The sequence below is a fragment of the Pectinophora gossypiella genome, chromosome 2 (assembly GCF_024362695.1).
Source record: "Pectinophora gossypiella chromosome 2, ilPecGoss1.1, whole genome shotgun sequence".
NCBI lineage: Eukaryota > Metazoa > Arthropoda > Insecta > Lepidoptera > Gelechiidae > Pectinophora > Pectinophora gossypiella.
The window spans coordinates 4,243,056-4,263,451 of record NC_065405.1 but is presented as its reverse complement, the minus strand read 5'-3'; the positions used below and the strand labels follow the sequence as shown (position 1 = coordinate 4,263,451).

Genomic DNA, 20,396 nt, shown 5'->3' with positions numbered 1-20,396 from the left:
ATTAAGCCAGAATTTAAAAAGCAAGCGCAATCACAGTAAAACGCCACATTTTTTTCTTTTAAAATAAAACTAATCTTACAATGAAGAAAATGCATTTCGGTTTAAATTCGTTGTGTTAAAACCAGTAAAACACCTGTGAAAAAGTTAGCCAAAAATATTTGTCGCTCGCGTGATCACTGCCGACCAAAGAGACAATAAATAAGGCTTTATCGCCATTTTAATAAATGCGGGGAACTTACATAGAATAAATAAAGCAGTTGAGGCAATAAAAGCTTTATCTTCGAAGGAGTTCCGTTGGTGCGACAGAAAGGAAACTTTATGATGACTCTTATGAATACACATAAAATTCTTACATATTCATAACACTGTAGAGATGGTAATGGGCTGTTATTTCTACGTGTTTTTGAGACACATTTTCTTGTGTTAGTAAATTTTAAAGATTTACGTATTTAATACATAGTAAACTATATTTATAGGGTCAATGATGCTGATTCCTGTACACATCATCATCATACACCTGCCCTTATCCCACTCTAAGTGGGTTCGGCACAATATGTATACCCCTTCCATTAATTTCTATCAGTCGTCATCTCCTCATTCTGTCCTTAATTTCATTTTAAGTTATACCTGTCATTTTGTTATACGCTAAAAAGAAAGAGACGGGTAATCGACAGGCATACATTATGAAACACACGTAAATTTTAGGCGGAAATTAGAAAAAAAACTTCTCCAAAGTTTTATATTGGCCAATAACCCGACAGAATTATGTTGACAGCACACGTGAAACGGGTTGCATATGAGCGAGGTGCCTATTTTATTCACCCGGGTTATTTATTAATTTAAAGGAAAATGACAGGTATAACTTAAAATAAAATTCTTTTTAATTCATAAAATTAAAAAGAATCGGGTAAAAAATAAATTTGTTTTTCTCGACGCTTGCAGCAACCGTGGTCACAAAATGACTGGCGAGGCGAGTGCTCTTCATTGCTAGAATGTTGTAGGTGTAACTACCCTCATTTTACTACTATTTTTTGATGGATGTCGACACACAACAGTCACTGTATCAATAGATACGACAATAACTTCTCTAATTCTAAATTAGTTTATCACTGGATTTCACGATGATGTCAATTCCCCTATTCATATTTTTTACGATTTTAGAAATTTTGCTGTTTTAAGCTTGTTACATAAACACCCTATATATATTACACTTATATTACATGCGGCTCACTAGTAGCTACGAATCCCTATGCCTCATTAATCAGAAACAGGATCATGGTACGCTCTATCCTGCTGCTCTAATTGTCTAAGAAAATAATCATCACTAATTTTATAGTCACGCTCTTGTCGGTGTAGCATTCTCCATGCTACTTTTTAGGGAAAAATAGGACAGTGGTTCCCTCTTGCCTTTCACCGCGCAGTACTCTGTCTGAAAAAAATAATATACTCAATTAAGAAAATGCTTCAGAGCAATAGGGCCGCCCATTTGTACTGTAGTTATAAGTGTTATACATTATGTTTGGTTTGTAAGCAATATTTGTCTGAGGTATAATTACCTACTTGTTCCATTGCGGACGCCTCTATGCATGAAAGAGTGGCGCACTTAATTTTCGTTTATGTATGTTTCGCTGTAAATAAAGGGAAACATTTATAAGGGGAAATTTACGTTTGTGTTGTACGAGGATCTTGTATCATGATCAAAATAACGTTATGCTGTGACATTCTTTTTGTACCGTGTCGAATGTGAGTTGTACAGACTTCATTAACCCTGGTGTTAGGGTTATTATAACCTTGATATTGCTTTTGGAATGATTACTTCGGTGACAGAACACTTCGTAAACGCATACCGTATCTGTACAACATGCTGCCGGTCGACATACGTCAGGAGTGCAATATAAATAAATTTAGAAAATCTTTATTTAAACATCTCATGCAAAAGATCTCTTAGCTGTAAGTTAACTTTAAGTATCTAATATAATAACATTAAGCGAACTCCACTCCCACAGACAAACCGAGGAATTGGTTTTGTGGGGTTTTTATTGTACCCATATTTTCTGTATTTCTCATGAAAAATAAACATTTTACTTTTACTTACTTACTTACTTACATTCTTACTTTGTTTTGCAGGGACATCTCCTAGTATCACTCTTCGGAAGAATTTCGGAGAAATATTTTGTTGTTTCATACTTTTACATACATACATAAACTCACGCATATTTCCCACCGGGGTAACAGAGACTATGGATTTCCATTTGCTTTGATCCTGACACACTTCTCTTGCTTCCGCCACATTCATCAATCGCCTCATACACGCACGCTGGGTCAGGGTAGATCGTACTGATCATACTTTTAACGCGAAGTTTTTATTTTTTTCCGTATAAAATATTATATATTTCCCAAAAGATACTTTCAACAAAATAACTAAAAGCCTATGAGACATTTCTGACTCACAAAGCGTGTTTGAAATTATCAGTCCGCTTTCAGATCGGCAGAAAGCCGCTTACTCCAGCCATCACATTACCATTCCAAAGCCTTTATTCTCACCACAAATTCAGACCAACACTTAAGGAGAAGCCCTCTTCCTAAGTAGGTCCCAATTACCCTCAACTCCTTACGGTAATCTAATCGCATTAACTTTAAAGCGCAGTGAAAATTCCAGCCAGACACTATAGTTTTACGAAATGATCGTGCCCAAGTTTAGGGATGGGATGTCGTATATAGTACGTATAGTATACGGACATGATATTATCTATTTAAGTACCTACTTATGTATTAACATCACCCGACGTCATTGTCTTATTTGTGCCATTTAAAAATCTAATACAAGTAAGAGAAAGCTCGGTGAGGCGTGGGTACTTAGTTCATCTTACGATGGATGTACCTCTGGCGACCCCATTAGGGTAAAATCGTGAGCTAAGGTTACTACGTTATGCAAAAATGTTCTGTACTCATCACAAAACCAGTATTTTTTTCTAAACGTCAATACATGAAAATACTACCGAGTTTGTATGAAAAAGCACACTGTGGCATCATAAGAAAACGGGATAAAATGTCACACTTATTATTGCGTTATTCCCGATTAAAATTTAAAAATAAATTACTTACTTAAGTAAATAGAAAAAGAAAAAAATTTGACAGTTTAAGATCTGTTTTATCTTTGATCTAGGAAACTACACAATTATAAAAATAAATGTTTTCTAATATTAAAAAAGAAAGAATAAAAAGTATTAATACTATTGTCATATTAGAAGTAGGGAGAGAGGCCTTTTCCCTGCAGTGAGACGATGTGGGCTAGTAATAATAATTAGAAAGAACAAAATCGGTTTTTAAGAAATGTTTGAGAAGACAAGGAGCCGAACACGTCCTGTTTTTAATCGCTCCCAGTCCAGCATTGATTCAAATTCAAATTCACTAACATAGTTACACTTTGAATCGTCAACTTTTACATAACGAACGTCTCATCCGCCTAAAACTACTGCAGCTTCTCACAACCTGTATAGCCGGGGAAAAGAAGCTGCAAGAAAAACCTCGGCACATAATCAAAATATAATACCACTGCTAAGACAAATACCGTATGTATTTCAGTGTTATTCACATCACTACTCGAAGTCACAATCGACCGGTGTCGTATCATTCGGCAGTTACCGTGAAATGGTTCATTAAACGGTAGAACTGGAGTACCGTTGGCATCGGACCATATTTATGTACCATTTGTGGCACGTCCATTTGATACTGTTAAAGTATGACGTTGTAATTGTTTTAAATGCGTCCTAAATGTCAGTAATATTAGAAGTAATGGGACGTTTTGAGGCTATTATTTTAATTATGGAACGTAATGATGTAACTTTTAATAATTGCTTAGAATGTTTTTAAATTATTGTCGTAGCAGTCGAGTACCTACATGAAATTTTGGTAAGAGAAATGAAATGAAGTAAAATTGATTGTAATGTGGTCATACATTGTGATGGAAATAAGTATTATGGCTCAGCACATTCAGTCGTATTCTGATATACAATAATAAATTAAAGAGAAACAAAAAAGCGTTGAAGTGGCTTGATTAGAGCAAAATATCCAGTGAGCTGCAAGAAACATTATTTTTGCTATCGGAATTCGGTAAGCAGAATTAGCAGAAACGTAACGCATGAACTGGCAACACTACACTATCGGAATTGGTGTAGTCACTACATTAATCGCAAGATGAAATAAGTAGCTCCGCTTCACCGAGTTTCCTAGACCAACGGAAGTAAAACCAATAACTACTTAAATTTTACTACAGATCGTAGAAACAAGGAAGATTATGCCCTCGTCTGCATGACACCCGCATCAAGATATTTCTGCTGGACCGCTACATCGATTTACCCGCCGTTCATTGCGTAGTAACACAAGCGCTTGCTATAGTTTCTTAATACCAAACAAGCAATGAATCACGTGGAAAGTTTTATAATACGATCATTGCTCCCTGAAAACACTTCGTTTTGTGCATATTTCGGCTATGCTCCAAGTTGTGGTTGCTCAATACCAAAGCGATAACGTGTTTTTTTTTTGTAATACGATCGATGCTCATATATATTATAATATGACAGTTTTGTGCATATCAGTCTCACCGGCTATGATCTCGAGGCATCTCTCTATAATCATTACTCTGTGGTTGTTACAGTGGAAACGTGCATATACGTAATACATAACACCTTGCAAACGGTATTTCTGTATTCCTTTGAGAAAGTCCCGCTTATAATTATTAAAACGCTTTAATGACAGACAATACGAGAGCGCCCAGGGCGATTCCTTTGTATTAATTACTCAAAGGCGCTAATGCAACCCTGTTTGCGGATACATGCAAATGTAAAGGCGTGTTCACACGGACGAATAGGGACAACTAACACGAACATTTAGCTCGAATGTATCGATGGTGTTAATTAGTGTAGGTAACATAAAATATTAGGTATATTCTGTGAATAAAGTTAGTTTTCTATACGTTCGTTTGTACAGGTCTTTACCAGTGACCGTAACATGGGGAAGACGTGTTTATGAAAATTTTAATATTTTATGCGGCAGATTGTTTTTAAAACGTGCTCTATAAAACACCTAGCTGCTTTCCAATCCTAAAAGAGTGGAGTAGAATTAATTATTCTACAGGTTTGCTTTGGGTAAATATAATTATATATTATTGTTCCATTCCGCGACTGAAATCTACCTCTAATATTATTCCAGTTCCGGTAGTCCAGAGGTATAACCATCACAAGATGATTAAGTACCCACACATCATAGAGCTTTCTGTTACATACTTACATACATATATAAACTCACGCCTATTGCCCATCGCGATAAATAGAGACTATGGAATTCAATCTATTGCTTCGATCCTGACTCACTTCTCTTGCTTCCTCCATATTCATCAATTCGTTTAGTAGTAGTTTTCTGTTAGGCCAACGTGATTGGTGAGCCGTATCGCCATCTATAATGGTCGAGCCAACTATGATAGTGAAAACTGCACTTAAGAGAAATTAATAACTCATTTGTGCAAGTCAAAAAGTCACGTTGGTCTAACAGAAAGGTCGGTGAGGTGTGGGTTCTTAATTCATCTTGCGATGGATGTACCTCTGACTATCCCTATTGGGATGTAGTCGTGAGCTTATGTGGTGCTAGTCCGGTACCGGGGTTCTTTCTCTTCTTCTTCTATCGTGTGGGTTGTGAGGTGGATTACCAAACCCATCAACCCCGTTATCAGGGCTACTATTGAACCGCCGCCTTTGACATCTTGCATCTTCAACTTGCATCAGTAGGTAGTAAGCGGGACCAAAGGCTTAATGTGCTTCCGAAGCACGGATCATCTTACTTTCGGACAATCAGGTGATTAGCCTGTAATGTCCTAACCAAACAAGGGATCACAAAGTGATTTTCGTGAGTCGAACGCTCAAACCACTGGACCACTGAGGCCGTTTATTTTCTACTTACTTCTATCGCTTGAATAACTACCCTACGACTAAGTACATTGCCAGAGACGCATTATCCGCAAAGTAGCTGTAGATCCGCATTTATAGGGTGTTTGTAGGGTGCCAAGTAGGGGTAGTATTCGTCAATGCACAAGTGCCACTTCATATTCAGTCGGATGACGCGTGCGCTCTGTCGCTTTCCAATGAGCGCTGATTGGATCATCCACAATTTTTAGGGTTCCATTGGCATGAAGCCTGTAATTTTGACGTAAGTATACTTGTGTATTTATGATTTTTGCAAATGTAAGGGCTAGTTAGTATTCCATTTTGAAGAGGGAAAATCTTAAGTTTTTAGTCGTTTTTTAACGAGATTTTAGAGAAATATAATATAGTTACGTGTTTAATAAAAAATCTGAATGATGTTTAACTTAAACGTAACAGAAACTTTGTTATAGGTACTTACTTTGTTTTTGTGTCGAAGAGGTAAGGATTGCATAACTATCTATTCTTAATTTTTATAACATTATATCACTTTTTTTTTCTAATAAGTGAAAAATCTACGGAACTCTACCGTCACACTTTCATTTATACTTACCCAAATGTTAAGTAGAACCTTTTTGTGATTTTTGATTAGGGGATGAGAGCTTAAATATTTGATGGGTATTCGATGGGGATAAGTGGTCATCGATATTTTTTTATTCAGGTTACAGGGATTATTTTTATTGTTTTAATACTCTCAATTATAATACTGTCTATAATAATAAGGGACTTTCCAGGTTATGTTCAACAAAAACAATGTAGATGGCGCTGCACATATTTTTCTTCGTTGAATCTTGTAATTTCATAGATAACAGACATATCAATCTTTTATCTTTGTTTTTGGGTATAAATGATGACACTTTTTATTACACCCAGGCACAATTACATCTTCCAATCATTATTATGACTAGGAGAGACTTATGATTATGATTTCTCTCAAAACAAGTTTAAATGATCCGTAGTAAGATATTATCTCTTTTTTTTATTAATACTTATTGATAATAGTCATTTGTGTCTCACTCACTGTAAGGCAAAGGTTTCTCTTCTTTACTTCCACTCCTTCCTTTCTTTAGGTACCGAGCTTAGTCGTGCAACAGTACGAGAAAGCGAGCTCGATAATCGTCACATCATCTTTAACCAAAATCATAATCTATCTAATCACATCTAAATGTAAAAAATCGTTTCTTTAATTATTTACTTAGTTAAGGAGAGTCAGCATGATACTATACATAACAAATTCTTCATAAAAAACATTATACGAATTTATACCTAGTTATATATCGTACTTAGATAGATAATTCATTAACTTCTCAATATTAAAATTTTAACTTTTGATTTTTTGTTTTTTTTTTTTTGTTTTTGTATTTTATTATTTATACGGTTTGTTTGTTTTCATTTACGATAAATGCTGTGTATGCTTGTAATTGGTAAGCATATATATCAAATTTTTTTATAATACTGTCCGTAAAATTTTATATGTATTGCTGTATGTGTACCTAAATAAATAAAATAATAAATAAACATATTTGATATGTAGGACTTAAAACTAAAAACGGTAATAGCTCGGCTGATATCGTATCGACCTACACGGGAGGCAATACGACGCCGATTTTCAACCTCTACTTATGGGTTAACACTTTACGCTTATTGCCAATGCAATATTAAAACATTATCCTTCTCTGTTATAAATTTCTAATATTACGTTAAGTATACAAAATATTCTACGATGCTATCCATTCCTTCATTTAATGTAAAATAGTAACGCATACGTATTTCTTAAGGGGTCCATCCCCTCTACATAAAAAAAAAACTATACTTTATTTTTCGTGTGAATTCCAAGTGATAGGTACATTCAACTGCACTCTTCTCTTCGGCTAAGCAAATAAAGTTAGTTGGATAATTTGACGGTACACCCCCAGGGAATTGAACCTGCACTAGGGTGAGCGCTTCACTACAGATGCAATCATTCGCAATGGACAAATTAGAATAATAAGATTTTTTTCCTCTATACTTAGATGCGTTTGAAATATTGATGAGCTCTTAATGCTTTTTGGAAATAACTTAGTTTCGTGCATTTACTTTGTTAATGTTGAATTAAGTAAGTAATCTAAAGCTATTCGATTACCAAGAAGGTAGTTACGTCATTTCTGCAACGTAATTATTTTTTCTAAATAAATGTCGCCTCGACTCGGTTCGCCTGGGGACAATTTTATTTCATTGCAAAAATAATATAAGTAAGGTTACATCTATTTAAACTGCAAGAATAATCATTCAGTGGTTCTCGATATTTGCCCTGACAGCTTATATGTATAAATGTACACATATTACGAGGCGAACGGGGCACATGCCTTATGCCTGTTGGTACTAATTATTGCATGTAATTAATATATATATGAAACAATAAAAAAGTAAAAAGAAGCCTTATGAAGCGGGTGTAAGTAGTAGAGTTGGAATATGAATGGGAAATAGACATGATGAGTAGGAACAGCTTTTTTTTTGTTTTAACACAGTTTTCTATTGTTGCAGGTTTGGATGCAGAGTTGTACTACGTGAGAGAAGGCGTAGTGAACACGTACGCTACTAGCTTCATAGTACCAGTTCCTGCGCACATATCCGATCTAGAATTCATGTGGCAAGCCCTTGGGAGAAGACCGGTAAGTTTACTGCGTTAGCTAGTATAAGGTCTTAATACCCAGAGGTGGTGCCGAGACTGCTGAGGGAATTCTGGGCGGGAATCTGTATGAGACCGCAACGGATCTCACTCGGATTTCTAGCTGTATGGATATTAACAAAGACGATGATTACCCAAATGATAAAAATGCCTGGTCTTAAATGTGTTCCTCTAGCTGTTATATAACTTGTAATGTAAACCTACATTGATTTAAAATATGTGTTGCTGTTGCAGTTTCTTACCATTTCTTCTCCTCAGCCTTAAAACCTTGCGAAATGACGTAGATTCAGAAATGTTAAATTCATCTTCAACAAGTTTATGCATGATAATTACGATGAATAAATGATTGTGATTTCACGATTAGGATTTAAAATTATGTGTCTGTTACCGCTTTTGTGGGCCGAAACTTTTGTGGAAAGTTGATGGGTTTTGCTAATTGAGCGGGATCTCAAGCGGCGCATTATAAATATACAATTAGAAGTTCACAAAAATGTATTCTTCTTTTGTAGATTGCTATACGGGATTTAAATTTATGAATAGACATATGAGTACACATTTCAGTTACGACTGCATCTGCTTTGAACAAAATTACTATTCCAATGTCATTTTATTTTCTTATGTCACTTTTATTCACAGATTTATTTCACACAAAGATGCAATAAATTGAATTTTGTTTGCCATTCAACAAATATTTTATATTTGTCGTCGGCGACTGTGCCCTACTTCAATTTAGCTTGAAAGCGGTTTAATTTTGGTAAACAAAAGACTCGCTTTAGTCAGCGGTTTTTGTATTTAAATGTTGAGAGTGAAAATAGAGTGTATTAAAGCATAATGCTAATGGAAATTCTGTTAGGAGCTGTTTCATACAACAAAGTTGAATGCGTTCCTTTCTTCATATTTTCAAAAACTGTGTTAATATCCTGTCGAGATATAATACAATACATTCATGTATGTTATCGGAAACTAAAGAAAAGGTTGCAGTAAACTATTAATAATATTTTGAAATTATTAGTTCGCAACGATATAAAGAGAAGGACCAAATATCGAACCCTGGTGTAACATAGGTAATTGAGATCTATATTCTTAGGTGCCTGTTTTCATTTAAAGGCGTGCAACAGTGCAAATATATTTTTTACATCATTAATATTAATATATTTAATTATCCAATTAACTAGCTAAGAATTAAATCTGAATGTCTCAATGTTTTCGTCTGTTCTATCCATAAACTTACTTTTTTTTCGCGTTATATCACTGAAAAGCCTTCGACTGTTCACCTTTCAAAGATTTACCGATGTCCAATGATATTTTTATGTTACTTCCCTGATGATTAAATATTAAAGCCATCTCAGATGGAATTCTATACTTCACAGGATTCCATAAATATTTTTTGCAGTGACTTTTGCCTCAAACAGAAGGCATTAACCACTTAGCCGGATGTGTTCCGAGTTCTTTTCCAGCCGAGTAGTCTTCTTCTATCATGTGTTTCATGAGGTGAATTACCAATCTCATTAACTCTGGTGTCACGGTTATTGCTGAGTCGCCAAAGGCAATGTAACGACTACGTACTTACATCCAACGGCCTTCCGAGTGATCAGCCTGCAATGTCCTAACCAAACCAGGGCTCAGTTGTGATTATTCCGAACCGGGATTCGAACCCGGGATCGTTATCGTGAGCTCAACGCTCAACCACTGGTCCACGGAGGCCGTTAGCTGACTAGTGAAAGCCATCGAAGCCATACTCAAGTATAGCTCACGTTACAGCGAGTGATATGTTATGGTATGATAATGATTGTTTTGTTGTTCGTAGCTGCCGTACGTGATGGGGATTGACTATGAGAGCCGAGGCGCCATGTTGCCGCCCCAGGTCAATATATCAGAGAGAGGCTTTGTACCGACGACGTTGCAGACTTTTAGGTAAGGTTCAGGTTTCTTTTGACATAACTTACGTAACCAACTATTATTACAGAGGGCTTTTTCAGTTAGTTAGATTTAAGTTTTTTTATATCATGTAAAAAAACATCTTTGCTCATGTAATAACTACGTACTTACATCAGCAAATGACTTCTTGCTTTCGGACAATCGAGTGATCAACTTGTAACGTAGATTAATGATAACTAAACTGGAGGCTCTGCTCCACTCGATAAAGATTCCGGCGTAGGTCGTTTTTTTACCCTTGATGGGTTTGCTCTGGCCCCACACTTGCCCGAAGGCATTGAGCGGCCTAAGATGGAGCGAGCTCGCCCAGAAGGTGCCTGTTCACTCTGGCCGTAAAATCACCTGGATTATATGCATTCGGAAATACAGAAGACGGCAAAGAATTCCAGTCCCTTGCAGTGCCCATGATGAAGGACGATGCGAAGCGCTTTATGCGAATAGTTGAGATATCCACCAAATAGGGATGGAACCCGGCTGTACGTCTGGAAGTCCGAAGATAAAAGGGGGATGGTGGAATGACTCGTGTCTTCATAATTATATCCAAAGATTAATATATTACTAGAAACTAGAAACTGTCGAATTGAGATGAGTGGGTCTATGATAAATTCTTAACGATCAGATCCGGGATATTTTAGCATGCATGAAGTTTTTCATGAGTGAAGGATACGAAAGTAGTGTGTCAGGATAGTAAGTGGAATTCCGTGGCCTCTGCTAATCCTCACAGAAAATATACTTGATCTCATTATGTATTTATGTATGTATAGTATAAGATTTACGACTTTATCCCAATTTGGTTAGTCTAAAGTATATCTATCGCAAGATGAATAAAGATTTCACGCAAAAAACTAAAGTTAACGGCAAATAGCGGTATCTTTTTAAATATTTATCAAAAGATCGCTATAGTTACTATCTTAACGCGCACTTTGTCACTCATTTGGAGATCGTAAAGTTTTAGTAGACAGTAACATACTACTTCGTCTTCTTTATTACTTAAAAGCCTGAATTAGAGCACATAGCAAAGTACGGTAATTCATTTAACTTATAGGTTTATAGCAGCTTTATAGTACTTGTTGCGGATGCCGTGCTAGAAGGAGACGGCGCTGCTAGAGTAGGACAGCGCTACTGAAGCGAGACGGCGGCGTTACGATTAGAAGAACACAGCAAGATTTATTAATGGACGCAAATCCCGCTAGTTGCGGATGTAAAAATTCTACCTAAGCTAGGCGATTACGCTAATAAACAGAGTCAGTTAACAGTTACGATTTGGTTTAATATGAAATCGATCCCGATCCTGTACGCGACCACATACAGTCCACAACAGTACTTGTATGTAGGTATTAAAAGTATACTTTTTGTCGTCGATAAGAATTGTATTTTCATTTACAACGTGAGTTCGAGGTCCGATGTTACTGTGTAGATTATGGAAGCTTGTGATCAGTATTGGGAGACTTATACAAGCATGAAGAATATAATAATATTATACACTTGCTTGGGATTGGTAGAAACACACCACCAACCAGACGATGAAGTGTTATCCAATAATTGCCCAAATAGATTGTGAAGTTATTCCGGAAGGGACATTTACGGCCAAGAGCCTAAAACGGCCAAGTCCCATAAAGAATGCTATCGTGAGTTCTCTAGCCCATCTATGCCAGTATAACATAATAATAAATTCAAATTGAAAAATATCTTTATTAGTAGGTCATTTTTTACATAACGAACGTCTCATCCACCTAAAACTACAGCAGCTTCTCACAACTTGTATAATCTGTAAAAATATTTGGTGTTTTTTATATAAAATTACGTATGTATATAATTCTAACTGCGTATGTTGTATTCAGGGTACGACTCCCGTGCACCGGTTCAAGAAGTGCGGAGATCCTGGTGACCATGCAGCTGAACATATCTGCACCAGACAGAGCACATAAGGATGTCAGACTTCAGTTTAAAAGAAACAAAATTTGTTTAAAAGGTAAATATTTCAAACTTAATTGTAATTCAGAAGGCACCGCGTCTTATAAAAACAAAGAATTGGCTTTGGATAGACAAAGATGGAGACAGGCGGCGAATCAGCTCGGGACAACAAACACTTCAGAACCCCGATATCGACCCCGCTTGTGTGATCGACGATTTCCCTCATACAGCGCTTAATCGCTATCGACCCATTAGGGTCGATTAACTCTTTCAAATATTATCCTCTCAGACGATGCCCTGAGCCGAGGTTCGCGCCCAACTTAGCAAATTTGACTGTCTTAAAATTTGCACCGGGTGAGAGAACTCAGCGCTCCTCATTTGTCCGGCCAAGTAGTTAATGCCATTTGCGACAAGTCATAAAAAAGTAGCGATTCGTTGAAACTAGCGTGCCTGTTGCGTAGCGAAGTTTTGTCAACAAAAATTACACCCTTATGACGTGAATAAAAACACATACATAAACAGCCTATGCATGTCCCACTGCTGGGCACAGACCTCCCTCAGTCAACCGGAGGGAGGATGGAGCATACTTCACCACGCTGCTCCTTTGCGGGTTCGTGGAGAAGTTTGGGCTAGTATCACAGGACCAACTGCTTACCGTGCCTTCCGAAGCACGGCATCTTCTTACTTTTTCGGCATTATTAAAATATAAGATAAAAGTGTTTTCAATATAACGTGACGATAGGCATCTCTTGCCACAAATGGCATTAACTACTTGGCCGGACAAATGCAGAGCGCTGAGGGCTCTCACCCGGTTGGCAGCTCAACAAAACGGTCATGTTAATACATCAAACCAGTGCGTTACAGAAACAGGGTCTCATTCATAAATCTTCCACCTGTCTATTTTTAATCAATCAACCCATCTGACCCGTCGTATATAGGTCGCTATCTGGTATACTGATGGAATACATTATTGCATGGTGGAATATATTGAGGAGCTCGGTGGCGCAGCGGTAAACGCGCTCGGTCTGCGATTGTTGAAGTTAAGCAACTTTCGCAAAGGCCGGTCATAGGTTGGGTGACCACAAAAAAAAAGTTTTCAGCTCGAGCTCCTCCGTGCTTCGGCAGGCACGTCAAGCCGTTGGTCCCGGCTGCATTAGCAGTCGTTAATAACCACCTATCCGCACTGGGCCCGCGTGGTGGTTTAAGGCCCGATCTCTCTATCCATCCATAGGGAAGGCCCGTGCCCCAGCAGTGGGGACGTTAATGGGCTGGTGATGATGACATTATTGCATACTTTGCTGTAGATATATTTGATGTGAAGCGTTATCCTCACGATCTGGAGGTCCGGGTTCGATTCCCGATGGGGACATTATAGAAATCACTTTGTGAGACCGTCCTTTGTTTGGTAAGGACTTTTTTCAAGCTTGAATCACCTGATTGTCCAAAAAAGTAAGATGATTCCGTGCTTCGGAGGGCACGTTAAGCCGTTAGTCCTGGCTATTAGCCGTAAAAACACCTCCACCAACCCGCATTGGAGCAGCGTGGTGGAGTATGCTCCATACCCCCTCCGGTTGATTGAGGGGAGGCTTGTGCCCAGTAGTGGGACGTATATAGGCTGTTTATGTATGTTAATGTTGCTGTAGATACCGGCGACATGCCATTGTAGCCCTGTCGGTAGAACGCTTGCCTCTCTTTTTGAGGTCGCAGGTTCGTATCCATGCACAGCTCTTAACCAATGATTGTCGAATTTGTTTTCGAAGTCATGTTTGGATCGTAAATGATTACCACGTGCTCAGCGGTTGTTTATTTGACTGTTGCTATATCTCCTCCGGTTGATTGAGGGGAGTTCGGTGCCCAGCAGTGGGATGTAATAGACTATTTATAATGATGATGATGCTAGGGGTAGACCTAGGACAACATTTATGAAACAAATAAAAGAGAAGGTGCAGGTCGTGTCGTATCGGGAGGTGAAGGTTTTGGCGGGAAGAAGAGAGGAATGGCGATTACTCCACCGAAAAGAGCGCAGCTCTTAAATAGAGAGAGAGAGAGATGCTATATCTTGTTGTATTTTTTTACTAACCTCTACTTACTTATGCATTATTAAACTACACAAAATGCAATGTATTTAACTAACGCGAAATAGTTACATATAGCCAACAGAAAATCAATTTAAACCTAAAGAACAGTCGATAAAAAAGCCAAAGAAATTCTGTTTTAGGTACAAAAAGGAATAATCAAAATTCATGAATGCATTAAAACAATTGAAAACTACAGTAACCCAAAAGAGGGATTGAAAAATGGGCGAAGTTGCAGCTTCGTTCCCCTCTAACAAATCATTTTACAACAAGCGATTGCCACACTAAAACCATATAAAGGCAATATAAAAGCGAGAAACTCCTTCGAACACTTTCTCTGTCGAGAGCAATAATAATAACGATAAATTTTGAGTCTATTGGCACTGGGTGTGCTAGGGTGAGAGCCGAGAGGCCACGCCATTTTATTGGCTAGTATCGCTTTGTATTTAAGAGATAGGTACTTTTTTATTTGCTTCCTTTATTCGTGTCACTTTATTGGGTTTTTGGGTGAACTGATGATGACAGAAATTATAGCTACTAAATCTTTTTGTCTAAAGCAGATTTGTATTTTTTTAAACGGATGAAAATGATTTTTGTTTTTATAGCATCCCTGCTGAAGGAGACTCACAAAAAGAAAAAATTCAATCGAAAAAAAAATCTGACTCGGACGGGATTTGAGCTGAGAGCTGCGGGTTCAAGACCCGTCCGAGTCAGATTTTTTTTCGATTCAAATTTTCTCTTTGCGGATGAGTATGTTCGCAATCTTACTTGTCACTTACTCATCGTTCCACAAAGCGACCTATTTCATTTTACCACCTTGCATGAAAGTTTTCTAGGTAATTTGTTTCTTGTTAAATAAAATGCTATTACTCAATATCATAAGATTGTTATTAACTTATCTAATCTAAATCTAAAGCCCCATATTTTACCTAACGAGTAGAGTTTGTGAACTTAGTATATGTATACGGCGTATGGAGTTAGAAGCTTGGTTTTACATGAGATATGATAACTTTTTCACATTGCGCGAAAAATATGTTATCGGCTTGGCATCATTTTACATAAAAATGTTTTTGTTGGGATAATATTTCCTCTTAGATGGATCACAAGATGACAGTATTTTGCTTTTTTGATCCTTCTTTTTTAGATTTGGCGCATATGGCATTTACTTGGGCGAAACAAGATGCTAAATCATGTCAAAGACAAAAAAGTAAAGCCAATGTCATTATCATCATTAATTAGCCCGTATCATCCCACAGTTGGGCCTTTCTGGTCCTGCACTAACAACTTTTTTTAGGTTAACCTAATATTTCTTTTTTTATAATATAGACTCGCATTTGACCACGATCTCACCTGATGGTGAGTGACGGTGTGGTTTAGGGTGGATCACGCTTACCTGCCTATCACTCTAAACTTGAAGACTCCCAGATTAAGTACGTTTCATTACAATGGCGTTCCCGATCTACGAAAAATTTCAGTAATCCAATTCCTCGTATATTATTTCTCATTGAAATTTAATCTCAAAGCCGCACAAAAACGTTCTTTCCACAAATCACTCCCTACTTTATTAGCATGTAGACGAAAGCAACAGGATATTTTGCGAGGGATGAAGATGTAAAGATGTATTGAGGGGCGCTCCCTCTTTTTAATGTGTTTACACGGAAGTATCGATTGTTCTATTGTACTTTTATTTGACTTGGAAATTTCTTCGTTGCTTTTACACGCTTCAAGATCGTTTTTCACGGTTTTCAATTTCTTTTTTATTAGGCCTTAAGTGGTGTTTGAGGCAGTTTAAACTTTAATTGCGAGATTTTTATTAGATTAAAAAGTGTCTACAGCAGAACGCTGAAGATAATTTAATTTGGAAATGTTTTCTTATTCATCTGTAGCTAAGAGATATTCAAATTCGACAAATTACAAAGAAAAACTAAAACCAATATTTCGCAATGTTATTGGCTATTCGAAGTCTTGATTCCGGGTGAGAGACCTCAGTGCTCCCCATTTGACTGGCCTTGTAGTTAATCGGCAAATCTACTATAAGCATCACTTACCATCGTACCTGCATCCCCGAAGACTGTATACACCCACTTTTCGCCAGCTATGTCTGTATCTACAATAAGTAACTTCACAAAAGTAGCATTTTACAAATGCATGGTACTTAGTATCAATTTCAAAAACTACGTCCTCTAGTACAAGTTATTCAATAAAACCTGCATAGTTACCTGTCTCATTAAATTCTTATTACCCCATCCGTCGTCCCCCAATCTTTTGCTTTCACAAACTTTTTCTATTACCCATAATAATATTTCATTTAGTGGGATTCATCTAATATCGTTAGTTTCGGAGAGGGGTTTTGGAGCAAACACTTTTAAAAGTATACTCTTGTTTGTACTCGGATGCAATGATTCATCGTGAGTGCAGCAGATAGTTTGGTTTACCACGTCAGTGCTAGAAGAAGTATGAGTCTTAGCGCTTCTATTGGGTCTTGAGAGCTGGAGTATGAATTATTTTTATTATGGTTCCTACTTAAAGTTGGTTCGTAAAATGGACCTTGAGAATTAAAAGTGAAGTAAATAAAAACTTTCTGCTACAAGCTGTTAGGGTTGGGGTTTGGGTTACGGCTGTAAAAACATCAGGAAAGCAATAAATATCTTATCTTATCTGTCTGCTGTTAAAGTCAATTATGAATCAACTCAAGTTTAATGTGACGCACTAATTTCAATAATTGTTAAAAGTGTTTCTTGGAAAGTAATAATGCTGAAAACGAGCATAGATTTCATAAAATTCTGGAGTCAGGATAAGAGACGCCGATTACTCTAGCCATAGAGGTAGCCTATCAGCTCACGACAACAAACATTTGATATCAATTAAAAAAAAACATCAAAAAAAGATAAGACATAAAATTAGGAAATTGCAACATTCAAGTTCGGGTTTGACAAGAGTTATACCCGGATGCTACAAACATTGACGTTATCGTACACGCGCATCTGTGTGTGTGACATCGGACGCCTGATACGATTGAAGACTAAAGTAAGACTGAAGGGGGCTGAGGTAAACCTTGCTCAGCCGTTGGTGGGGAGCGGATAGTTGCCGTTCTACGTATACGTACTATTACTCCTTATTGTTGTATTCCTTCTTATTTTTTTATTCAATTCTATTCTTTAGTCTAAGTCATATCTCTTCGTCAGGTTTATCAACAATTGTGACACACAACGAGACGGCCCGTCTGGCTGGGGATGCGTCGCAGTCATCAGGAGGTGTCGTCTTTGCGGCGGGTGGGTGCGCGGCGGCTGCGCTTGCGCTGCTCGGCGCGGCCGCCGCTGCCGGCACCCTGTACCGGCGTGGCAGCAAAGCGAGACACCATGACTCTATACAGTGAGTGTTGTTAATGAGTCTCTTGTGCCGCTGCTTGTCCATCAAGCCACAACAATACCGTGTTCCAATCATATTCATATTTGAACATTCATTTATTGCAAGGTCACAGTCATGGTAGTAGGCACTTGTGACGCTCTACAAGAGCACAGGTGACTGCTCTTTATTATAACAAACTATCTATATTTCTTCATTAATTTATTAACAACATTTTTTCTCTCTAAGATGCGACGCACCGTTTTGACATCTTAGCGAAAGACTCAAAAATGGAACCCTAGACGTGGAGACTTTTAGTTTGTTAACTCCCTAAACACATTCCTGAAGAAAAAACAAACGATTCCTCTCACGCACTCCACAGCCCTTTCAAAGCATTTGTTGACCGAATTACTAGGAGCCTAGAGCAAGTAGTTTTACACTACTAGGCAATATCAGTAAGGTAATTTTATTTCGTAAGTACATAGTAAATTACCTTTAGTTACGTATATAATGGCCTATTGTGAACTTTTACCACATAACGGGAGTAATTGTGGAGTGACGTTTACCTCTAGGGAGGTAAAATGGGCGCTCTGTAATGGAGTTTACATAGAGGTTCATTACAACGTACTAATTACTTTGCTCTCTGCAGTAGTGAGAGCATGATAATTATGTCATATAATTATAATTAAGAAAAAGCCTCAAATTAACATTATACTTACACCCACTTCTCGCCAGAAATGTTTAAGTCCCTTGCAATAGGGAGCAAGCTTATTGTCATTAAAATAGAAGTAGAAATACTCTTTATGTGCTTTTGAAAAGGGTACATTAATAGATGGATGTACATAAACTTTTCAGTTATCAACAATAGCATGCAAATTTAGTGTTACAATTTAGGTATACTCGTTGTCATAATAATATCACGTATTTGTCAATAGTCATTACATTATAATAATCAAGTCATTTCGTTAGCCACGTGACAATATTACCTGTGATCCAAACTCGTAAAGTCGAATTCAGCTGTTTAGAGCTTTATGCGGGATTCCAACCTGTGTTATTTAGAAAAAGTATAAAAATTGTTATTGTTATTACTTATCTGCTAAGCGCAAAATTCCAGTTGATATTAACTCAGAATAATGAGCTGAATCATCCCTTTCAGTATTTGTTACGATGTCGCTTACACGGTTACACCCCGTACAAGTATTACATGTAGCCATACAAGTAGGTATGGACGTTAGTGACACCGTAATGAATACTGAGGGTGATGGTTCAGACCATGATTCTGAGTTGATATCAAGTGGAATTTCATTATTTTCAATCCCATACTTTTGCGACGGAATATTCCACTTGACGTCAACTCAGTATCATGGTCCGAATCATCCCTCAAAGTTTTCGTTACGATGTCACTAACACCCTGTATATTGAACATAAATCTGTACTGCTAAAATACACTTCTTGAAACGTACACCTTAACAATTTTTTTTTTTTTTTTTCATAATTTTAGCTTGTTGCCAAACTCGAAAGTAAAGTTTGTCGAGGTTCTACAACGAAATTATCTCTCTTTGAACTCCGTTGCAGTTAATTACGGTGAAAGTTTCTAAGAAAATTATTTCATCAACGTAAAGCTACAAATAAAATACTTACCTTAACAAAATTAACCTTTTCTTAAAAATCTCAGTCATTAAGTACTTTAAAGAAAACAAGTTTGGTTATTTTTGCCACAAATTATCTTAAAATTTAAAAGTATTCGCGCCCAACTGGGTAACCTCAGGCTTGTTGTTGTTTTGTACGGGGTGAGAAAGCCCTCAGCGCTCACCATTTGTCCGGCCAAGTAATTAATGCCACATACTGCAAATCTACAATAAGCCACGCAAAACAAACTGACATTAAGGTACTCGTCCTAACTGAATTTCTTGTTGATAATGAATCTTAATGTAGACTCAGAAACTTACTTTCTATGATTTTATACGAAAACTTTGAGAGATGATTCAAGAGATGATTCGGAAAACTCATGAAAATGTTTGTTTCTTTTTTATTATTATCAGTTCTATACTTTTGCGACGGAAAAATCGACTTGATATCAACTCCGAGTCATGGTCTGAATCATTTATCTCAGTATTCATTACGGTGTCACTAACATTCAAACGTAACTTGTATGGCTACCAGTACATACTTGTACGGGGCGTAAGTGACGTTGTAACGAATACTGAGGGGGATGATTCAGTTCGTTAAGTGGAATTTCCCAACGCAAAAGTATATAAGTAATTGAAAACGATAAAAAAAAAAAAAACAAAAAAAAAACAAGAATATTAACTCAGAATCATGAGCCGAATCATCCCCCTCAGTATTCGTTACGTTGTCACTAACACCCTGCACAAGTACAGGTGCAACAGATATTCTTCTTCCTTCGTGTGGTTTGTGAGGTCAATGACCAAACTCATCAACACTGGTGTCGGATTACAACTGCGTCACGTTTATGGACCCCAG

At 37.2% G+C, this 20,396-nt stretch overlaps 2 protein-coding genes and 1 long non-coding RNA gene across 4 annotated transcripts in view; 2 read left to right on the top strand and 1 right to left on the bottom strand.

Moving 5' to 3' along the window:
• The window catches only part of LOC126372337 (apolipoprotein D-like), a 466,981-nt gene that overhangs the window by 10,625 nt on the left and 435,960 nt on the right, over positions 1–20,396 (top strand). The gene's annotated exons all lie outside the window — the stretch shown is intronic.
• LOC126372106 (tyrosine-protein kinase Dnt-like) overlaps positions 1–20,396 on the top strand; it is a 65,552-nt gene that overhangs the window by 25,988 nt on the left and 19,168 nt on the right. Inside the window, exons 2-6 of the mRNA XM_050017678.1 lie at positions 8,499–8,626; positions 10,451–10,557; positions 12,420–12,550; positions 17,753–17,939; positions 19,132–19,134. Of these exons, the coding sequence (XP_049873635.1) occupies positions 8,499–8,626; positions 10,451–10,557; positions 12,420–12,550; positions 17,753–17,939; positions 19,132–19,134 (556 nt within the window). The remainder of the gene's footprint in view (positions 1–8,498; positions 8,627–10,450; positions 10,558–12,419; positions 12,551–17,752; positions 17,940–19,131; positions 19,135–20,396) is intronic.
• LOC126372773 (uncharacterized) overlaps positions 1–20,396 on the bottom strand; it is a 147,675-nt gene that overhangs the window by 121,793 nt on the left and 5,486 nt on the right. The gene's annotated exons all lie outside the window — the stretch shown is intronic.